The 9363-nt window shown below is 42.2% G+C and overlaps 1 protein-coding gene across 6 annotated transcripts; it reads left to right on the forward strand.

Moving 5' to 3' along the window:
* The first annotated feature begins 548 nt into the window (after positions 1-548).
* On the forward strand, positions 549-6512 carry GAR1 (GAR1 ribonucleoprotein). Of its 6 annotated transcripts, none has more exons than XM_071742688.1 (7): positions 549-677; positions 991-1172; positions 2680-2834; positions 3824-3883; positions 4278-4413; positions 5479-5586; positions 5928-6512. In XM_071742688.1, exons 2-7 carry the CDS (start codon positions 1004-1006, stop codon positions 5939-5941), a joined length of 642 nt encoding a protein of 213 aa, XP_071598789.1. In that variant the 5' UTR covers positions 549-677; positions 991-1003; the 3' UTR covers positions 5942-6512. The 6 variants fall into 6 exon arrangements, with proteins under 6 accessions (XP_071598789.1, XP_071598794.1, XP_071598793.1 ...); XM_071742693.1 differs by having other exon boundaries at positions 5491-5586; XM_071742692.1 differs by having other exon boundaries at positions 4278-4401.
* Positions 6513-9363: the final 2851 nt, after the last annotated feature.

The raw sequence follows: 9363 nt of genomic DNA on the forward strand, positions 1-9363 counted from the left end.
AGACACATTATTTCTGTATACAGATTTTTCAGGTATTTTGAAGAATTTCACTTTGAAAGACGGTTTCCATGGAAACCTGCACTGAAGTCCTCAGAACCCACCCATAGGGTGCTGAAAAAAACGACCCCGGGGATCGATCTGGGGGTGCTGTTTGGGTCAGGGGGCTGCAGGTTGGGTCGGGGGGCTGAAGATTGGGTCAGGGGTGTGCAAGTTGGGTCGGGGGGTGCAGGACGGGTTAAGGAGGTGCAGGATGGGTCAGGGGGCTGCAGGTTGGGTCGGGGGGGTGCAGGTTGGGTCGGGGAGGTGCAGGTTGGGTCAGAGGCTGCAGGTTGGGTCAGGGGGGTGCAGATTGGGTCAGAGGCTGCAGGTTGGGTCAGGGGGATGCAGACTGGGTCAGGGGGGTTAAGATTGGGTCGGGGGGCTGCAGGTTGGGTCAGGGGGTACAGGATGGATCAGGTAGGTGATCCATCTTCTTCGGTTCTTCGGCACCAGCGCTACAGGAACAGAGGAAGGGGCGTGACACGCTTCGCCCTGCTTTTGCGACACTCCTGTCACTTTACGGCAGGCGGCCGCCTTTCCCGGCGGTGTGGGCGGTTTCCATGGAGGCGGCGGTAGCGACGGCGCGCGATGCCGACGTCACAACCGGCGGCTCGCGGGACGCCACGTGCAGGGAGCAGGTGGGGCTCGAGCGGGGCGCGGGGCTGTTAGTGACCGTTAGTGACCGTTGGCGACCGTTGGTGACCGTTGGCGACTGAGGAGAGGGGGATGGGGGGGCGGGGGGGCGGGGGGGCGGTCTTGGCGGGCATCCCTCAGGCGGGCTGAGGGCCGTGATCCCTGATCCCTGTTCCACCCCCCCGGTATTCCCGGGAAAGGTGGGGACGGCTGAACGTTAAATCAGCAAACGGGACCGTCAGGTAGCTTTGAATTTTTGCAGCGGCTCAAATGTGAAAATATCTTTTCCCTCTGAACTGATTCTTGTCCGAATTTCAGGAGGTAGAACAGAATGTCTTTCCGGGGAAGAGGAGGAAGGGGAGGAGGCTTCAACCGTGGAGGAGGTGGCGGTGACAGAGGTGGCTTTAACCGTGGTGGCCGAGGTGGCTTTGGACGGGGAGGTGGCCGAGGAGGCTTCAACAGAGGCGGATACGACCAGGGGCCTCCAGAAAGGGTCGTGTGTAAGTTGACGAGGAGAGGGTAGAGAGAGATGCCAACACAATCAATATGTTTGAAAGCAAATCCCATTTATTTACCTACGCGGCTGTGTTTATATACAAACAAGTGTGTCTTTACTAAATACACTTAGTGATTGGTTATTATGTGATGACCACACTCTTAACTTTAAAGCTAATTGATTAATTAATAGCAGTGACCACATACAGATTACCTAATGCTGATTCAGTCCACAATTTATCTGTAACAGCTTTTTCCACATCTTGTCTTCTGCATGTAGCTCATCTTCTTTTGTAACTTTTCAGTCGCTTCAAGGTCTTTAGCTCAGCATAATTTACAAAACCACCTTGTCTTTTATAAAACAGCATTGTCTTACATTAGTGATATAAATGACCGAGACTCAATATTCTTCTGTTAATGGTTTAATTTAATTAATAAAATTGCAATATGCAAAACAGTGCTGGGTGTGTGGGGAGTCTCTGGTCCACCCACACGCCATAAAGTTTAATATTTTAGCTTATATTACATATCTTAATTCATATTCATAACTATTCTAATACATATTCATGACTGGTCTAGGAATAGGCTGGATTATGTTTATTATTGGAATGGGCTGCCCCGGGAAGTAGTGGATTCTCCATCCCTGGAGATATTTAAAAAGAGCCTGGATGTGGCACTCAGTGCCATGGGCTGGGAACTGCAGCGGGAGTGGATCAAGGGTTGGACTTGATGATCTCTGAGGTCCCTTCCAACCCAGCCAATTCTATGATTCTATGATTAGTTCTTGGAAGAGGCAGCCTTCAAAGGCGCATGCCCACTTTATCTCTGAGGGTCTTTTTGACCCCCATCTGGTGGTTGTTGGATGAAGTCAGTGTCTGCCTCAGTTTCCCCTCTCCTTACCCGTCGATTCCGCACATGAGCTCCTTTGCTCTTTCCTGTGCAACACTGCAGCAAAACCACCTTAAATTGCAACGCTATGTGGTGAGCCGCAAAATCAGCTTGGATTAGCACAACAGAATATACATTGTAGCATTTTCAAGGTACAGAAACTGTGGATGTCTTGTTTTTTGTTCCCCTTAGCCTTGTAGTTACCCAAAGAACAGATATATGTCATTCTGACGAATTCATAGGTTTGCATCTTTCACATTGTTGAAGGCAGATATATGATTAGTACTCTCAAAATGGGGTTAGCAAACACTTTATAATTATTCAACATGAATTCACAAGCACACACATATATTACATTAGGGTTAAAACAGGGTAAGTTTGTAAAACAGCATAAAACAGCATTGTCTAAACTTATAACATTTTCTGACACTACCAGCACTGTCTATTCATAACTCTCATGGCACACTGTTTAACATTACCAGAGTTTCTCATGGCTCGTTCACAATGTGGCCTGTATGGCTTTTCATCTCGTAAAAACCCCACAGTAAGTGACAGGAAGAGACTGTGCTTATTTGAATGACAGTGGCTGGGCCAGCTCCTCAGCTTCTTTGTGCTTTGTTTCAGTGTTGGGAGAGTTTATGCATCCGTGTGAAGATGACATTGTTTGTAAATGTAAAACAGAAGAAAACAAGGTGCCTTATTTCAATGCCCCGGTGTACTTGGACAATAAGGAACAGATTGGCAAAGTGGATGAGATCTTCGGGCAGCTGAGAGATTTTGTATCCTTCAGAATACGTGTGATGCCAAATATTGGGGTTTTTTATAGGCTGATCAGTGATCAAGTGAAATTTCTCTAGTGTTTTAAAATAGTTCAAGGCTTGGCTGCCAGTTAGATGTGAGCAGGCACAAGTCTAGCTGCAACAAGTAGGTGCCTTGCTCACTTTAAGTGCCCAACTTAAAGCTTTTTCAGGGTGACTGCTGTTAGGCAGAGATTTGTAGTCAGATATCTTTTGGACCTACAGTGATTCAAGGTGGTACTTTTTCTAGCTACCTAGAAAATTTTCTGCTATATGTTGGTCACCTATAAGGCTTGGATCAAGGGAGTGTTTTTTTGGGCATTGGAACATATGTTGCTCCAACTTATTACTTAACTATAAGGGTGAGGTCATGCTGGAATGTCCTAGTGCTCAATGTCCAGTTTATTTACCTACCAAAAAAATGGGCTTGTGCTAGGATGTCCTCTTGCAAAGCAAGCCTGGCAGAGGCACAGAGTCTGCTCTGTTGTCACTGCCAGAGTGACAGAATCCCTGACAAAAGCAGCACGACTGAGGGGCATTAAATGTGAAGTGAAATGAGCAGGTTTAAAGCACTCTCATGCTCTGAATGTTTTAACTTGCAGATTTACTTTTTGTATCAGAATCCTTTGAATTTCAGGTCATACCGTGGCTAAAGGGGTTGTTACTTGCTAGACAAATTTTTTCTTTACAATTCTGATTTTATGTACTGTTTTCTACTGGTATCTTCTTCCTTATGCCATAAAACATGGAAGGAAAAAATTATTTTATCACTGTATTTGTAGCTGTGAAAAATAGTGTCGAAAATCTGAAATGGTTTCTTCTGATCTTTTAACTGTAATTTTTCATTTGCAGTGACATTTAGCTTCATTTAGACAACATGAATTTAGAAAATGTCTGAATATGCCTTTCACATAATAATCCAATAATGTGGAATGTTTTCTTCCTGCTGTGTTCCTTAAAGAAGCTGACAGTATTTTTCCGTGAAGCTTTCTGAGAACATGAGAGCCTCTTCATTTAAAAAAATGCAAAAGGTTAGCTGAGCTCATCCTACTCTGTGTCATCAGTTAGAGAAATCTGTGTCATCAGCTAATGAAAGCTTTGTTAAGTTTGTTTTAATTTAAAAAGTAGTTGTGCTTTGTAAATATAAGGATCCATTTTCTCTTTTGACTTTTTTTTTTTTTTGCCACATTCTTCCTTCTGCCTGCCCCACAAAAAATGTGTCACAAATAAAGCCTGTGCAAGTATCTATATTTTGATAAATTTACAACACAATGACTATTTCCTTTTGAGCTTTTTTTAGTTGCCTGTTTGCAGAGGACAGTTTGACATAAAATGTGAAGACCAATTTATGGATAATTGTAAAGGGAGATACTACTGTACTCTTTAGCCTGGGTATTTTCAAAGCCTAATGGAACTCTCCTACAGTTTTACATTGATCCAGCAAAGCTGCTGCCTCTTCAGAGGTTTTTGCCAAGGCCACCTGGAGAAAAAGGTGCTCCCAGAGGAGGTGGTAGAGGAGGACGTGGTGGTGGACGGGGAGGAGGAAGAGGTGGTGGCAGAGGTAAGATTCCATGAGTAGAAGCAGCAGATTGGTTTGTTTTGTTTTTCCTTTTCTTGTAAAGCTCCAACTGATTGCTTGAATATCAACAGGTACATTGCAAAGAAAAATGTGCATATTTCTGTTTGATGACCGTTTGATAGGTATCACCTATCCAGTATTTAGGCTTCTATAGCTAACTAAATAACAGCTCCAAAGCATAGTGAAGAGAGTGTGCTGACTTATAAAAGATTTATATATTTAATAATTTTATTATTTATTTATTACTATTTATTTTATTATTTAATAATTTAATTTAAGATTTCTATATATATAAAAATTGATATATTTCTGTTTGATGACGGATCCAGTATTTAGGCTTCTATAGCAAACTAAATAACAGCTCCAAAGCACAGTGAAGAGAGTGTGCTGATTTATAACAGCAACTGAGGGTGTGACCACTGAGCAAACACATGGTAAGAGGTTGTAGGTAATACACACTCAAAGCTGTCAGTGAGACCTGTACTTGTAGTATGTTCTGAAAATCTTATTTTGGACAAAATACCTGAAATGCAGTGTTTGAGAGAGGGGTGAATGACCTGGTGTATCTCATCCCTTTGCTTTTTGATGTCACCTGCAGTGTGCTTTTCAATTAAAGCTGAAGCTAATTTTAACTTACATCTCAGCTTCTTGCCTCTTCTTCACACTCTGCCCCTTTGCAGTGAGGCACAAATGTTTCAAAGCTGTTTTTTTTTTAATGTTCTATTGACTTGTATTTAATCAATAACTAATTATTTATTAATAGCTGTAATTAGTTTTTATTCTAATGAAATAAGCTTATTGTGGAGTTTTGTGAGTGTCTTTAGGATTTTGGACACTGTATATCAGATACTAAACAGCACCTAAAATCCTGCAGATGTTCCCTGGCATAAACAAGGTACAGTAATTGACCTGGTAACTGTCCAGCAGTTGAGAGTTTCTGGTTTTTTGGTTGTTCTTTTCCTTTCAGAAGCTGTCACTGGCATAAATTGTTAGGTGTAACAAAGAATTTTATGTGCTCCTGAAGGTGTGATTTTTTCCTGTGTTTAGGAGGATTTGGAGGAGGAAGAGGTGCAGGAAGAGGAGGAGGATTCAGAGGAGGAAGAGGTGGAGGTGGAGGATTCAGGGGAGGAAGAGGTGGTGGAGGAGGCTTTAGGGGTGAGTGTGAGGTTTTTACAGTTCAGTAATAAGAATGGCTCCTGATTTCTAAAGCTTTAAATATTAAACAATGTATTTTTTAATCTCCTGTAGATGTTTATACTTTTATGCAGAAAGTCTCTCTGCATCTCAGTAGCTAGCTTAAACTGAACCACTGTTTTATGCATTTTGTAATGCTTGTTAAAGACCATGCTTAGGTTTTTTTGCATTCAAAAAAGACTGTGAGAAAAGCTAATGATGATAAATTATTTTATTCTGTTAATGCATTTGATTCTTTTTTTTGCTTCAAGTACATCTAAGATGTGAACTCTTTGGTGTCTTTTTCTTCCCCCTTAAAACAGGAAGAGGACATTAAATATGGAGCCACAGCTATTTCCCTGATGTCTTACCATACCAGCTGCAGAAGTGAAGAACAAGGAAAATCTTTTGTAAAAGTCCCTGAAAAAGTTCTTTTTGTAAAGAACTTGGAGAATGAAAATTGTTTTTACACTTAAAGACTGTTGGGCAGCATAAGTGGAGAGTGGAGTTCAGTCAGAACTGAAGACTGCTCAGAATATACTTGAACATCTTTGACTAAGCCAGGATTCAATGTTACTCTTAAACCATTTCTGACAAGTGACAAAGTCACCTCATATGATCTCATAGTGACTTCATGTTGGAGTTTGGAACAAACAATCAGTTGCAGTGCTTTTTTTTCAAAAAGCTCATCAGGTTCACTACATGCATATTTGTCACAATGAACCTGTTACTTCTGTGACTGATCCCCAGTTCTCATCCTCTTTTTATATTGAAACTTCTGAATCTTGCTCAAAAGTGGACATGCTGTTCAAACATCCTTTGTGAGTCCTTTTTTACAAACTAAACTTCAAAATTTTGTGTTGATAGGATTTTTTATATGTAATAATGTATATAAAAAAGAAAGCAAAGGATATTTTGGTGGGGTTTTTTTCTGTTTAAATCTCAATGAAAGCCAAAGGCATTAAGACATATTCTTAGAAGCTGCTGTGTAATGAATAAGACAAGTTCAGTACCATTCTCAGGTTACTTAATTGTATCTAATGACACTGATATTGAAATTTCTAGGGGTTTTTAACTGCCCCACCTGCTTCTTAGTCCATTTCTCATGAGGTTTTGATGTCCTCACACCATGCTTCTGGTGCTCTGAGCTTGCATACAGCTGAGATCAGCACCTTGCACAGGGCTCCTCTGCACAGAAAGCTTTCAGTTAAGCCAAGCTTCAAAAAAATATGTAAAAATCTGCACAGGTCTGTGGTCTCTCTAATTGAACACATAATGAAGACTGCTGAAAGCCAGTATTTCTTCTTAAGGATGGAGATCAAGGTGCCTCTCTGCTCTTTAACTGTGGAAATAAAATAAGAATAGAAAAGAAGAATGTCCCTGGAGTGCATCTGGAGCCAAGAGTTCACAGGCTCTCATGCCAAGCACTTTTGAGAAGGAATCTGTAGAGAGATAAATGTGAATGTGTTAGGAGCATCTTGTTTGATGTGGGAAGAGGTACATTTCAGGATTAATCATACTGCTACTTTTTAATTGATGAATGCAGTAACAGGCAAACGAGATCCATAGCCTTCTGCTTGGCAAAAAACCAGGTTTTGTCAGCACCAGGATGGGACAGTTAGGTGACTTTAGCAAAAGTGACTTATTTTGAATAATTTCTGCAACAAAACTTGCAACAGGGTAGCACAACAAATGTTCAAGAATTCAGTTAAATCTGAACAGATGCTGCACTAGATAACAAAGTCCTTCAGGTTAAAAAGAAAAACCCACATAACACTGGAATTTCTGCTAGAGCAGCTTTTGTGAGAAGCTTTTTTGTGTTCTACTGTTCAACTGCAGAACATTCAGGAATTAAGACATACCACTTACTTTACTGGTATTGCTGCAGAGGAAGCTTTAACTAGGCCACTTAAATCCAGCCCTCTGAAAATATTTATCCTTTTGTTGCTGTGGCCTAAGGGATGTAGAGCTCAGACTTGAGGCATTGTAGAATTGCCCTTTTTCTGGACAAAATGCTGTGCAAGTCTTTGCATCTTTGGAACACCACACTGCAGCTGAACCAATGTGCAGTGAAGCTGGAACAGTCCTTACTTCTGTCATACCTGTGAGTGTATCCTCTGCTGTTCCAGTAGCTGGTTGTGACAGAACAGCCCTTCTGGCTTTGATGGATTAGCCTAACCTAGTTCTCAATCTAACACCCAAATTCATGCTCTTCTTTGCTCTTCTTCCTCTGCTTTGGGGACATTGCTTTTTCCCTGGAAGACTGCACTGCCATCAGCTTTAAATTGCATGATGTGACAGCTGGTGTTTGAGTTGCATGAAGTACCATCTTGCAGCCTAGGACAGAAAGTGTATGCTTTGAATCTCTCAGCAGGTGGAGCACTGAGCCTGAAGCCCTGACTTTTACATCTGTGTGGAGGGGTTAGAGAGAAATATTCATTACCTCTCTAGAGGGAAGATCAGCCTCTTGACTATAGGGAACTTGACTGCAGTTCCAGCTAAGAAATGGATGAGGAGCCCTATGGATACAAACGATGTTGGATGGGACGAACGGAAGTATCTAGAGAATATTTATAATCTTGGTGGAGGTTGTAGGATGCTCAGATGCTGATGGAAGAAGCAGTGAGTGGATGTGAAATGAGCTGCCATATGATGAAGCAGTGTCTGGACATGTGGTGGTGCCTTTTTCTTTTTTGCCTTTTCTTTCCCCCATGCTCAACATGGGAACATGTGTGCATATATATACATATATATAAGGGTCATGGAAAGGCCCATCCAGTCCCTGTTCCCCTTGTCTTCTCTGTGCCATGGTAGAACCCTGTCCTCCAAATGCAACTGTAATAGATGAAAATTCAGTGTCTTAAAAAAATGGAGACAACATGTCTTGTCTGCAGTGTAATGCTGCAGAGAGCTAAAATAGAGGCTTTCTTTCCTCTCTGGCCTGAACCTTCTATTCAAATCTGTGATTCAGTCACTGTGCTCCTGATCCTAGTAATTCAAGTGTCTGGGGTTTTAATCTATGCTTACAGATAACCTAGGCTTTTTTCAGCAGAGAATAGAGGTGGGCTCCCCAGCTCTCTGACAGAAACAGGGAGTTTCAAGTAGCTGTAGTGTCAGGGAAAAAAAAGGCATGGTGCTGCCTGAAGTGATGGGGAGGGGGGGAAGGTGTTAGTGGCAGCCCAGGCTTTTCAGGACAGTTTTGATGTTTCTGCATTTCCTCCCTTCCCTGGCAGCCAAATGGCTGAGCCACCTGAAGAACTCCAGCAGCACAAAGGAGGTTGGTGTCCTGCAGGACTTCCATGAAGCTCAGGATGGAGTTTGGCTTCAGCACCTCCTGCAGTGCTTCATCTCCCACACAGGGTACAGCAGCAGTGGTGTCACCTCCCTGTTTGCTTCTCCACTTGTCAGTGCCTGCATGTGTGCTTGCTGCTGGCAGAGGCAAGAAATGAGCAAATCTCCCTTTCAACCTGTCACAGTAAAGGTGTTGGTGCAATACTTGACCCACACAGCAGTTTGAAAATGGCAGCTGGTAAATCATTGGGATCAGGTTGCTTAAAGATATTTAGAAAGCCTTGAGCCTTTTGTCCTTGCCCCACTAAAATTCTGATTTTATGTTTTGTCTGTGTGGGATCTAAATCCTTGCTAGACAGAGGTTAATGTATGGAGGTGTGTTGTAAAGCATAAATTGTTGCCCATTGAGGATGGCTTTAGCACTTCTGCATTCCTTCTTGGAGGGCTTTTTTTTCATGTCTTCTGGAG

The sequence above is a fragment of the Heliangelus exortis genome, chromosome 4 (assembly GCF_036169615.1).
Source record: "Heliangelus exortis chromosome 4, bHelExo1.hap1, whole genome shotgun sequence".
In the NCBI taxonomy this organism is placed as follows: Eukaryota; Metazoa; Chordata; class Aves; order Apodiformes; family Trochilidae; genus Heliangelus; species Heliangelus exortis.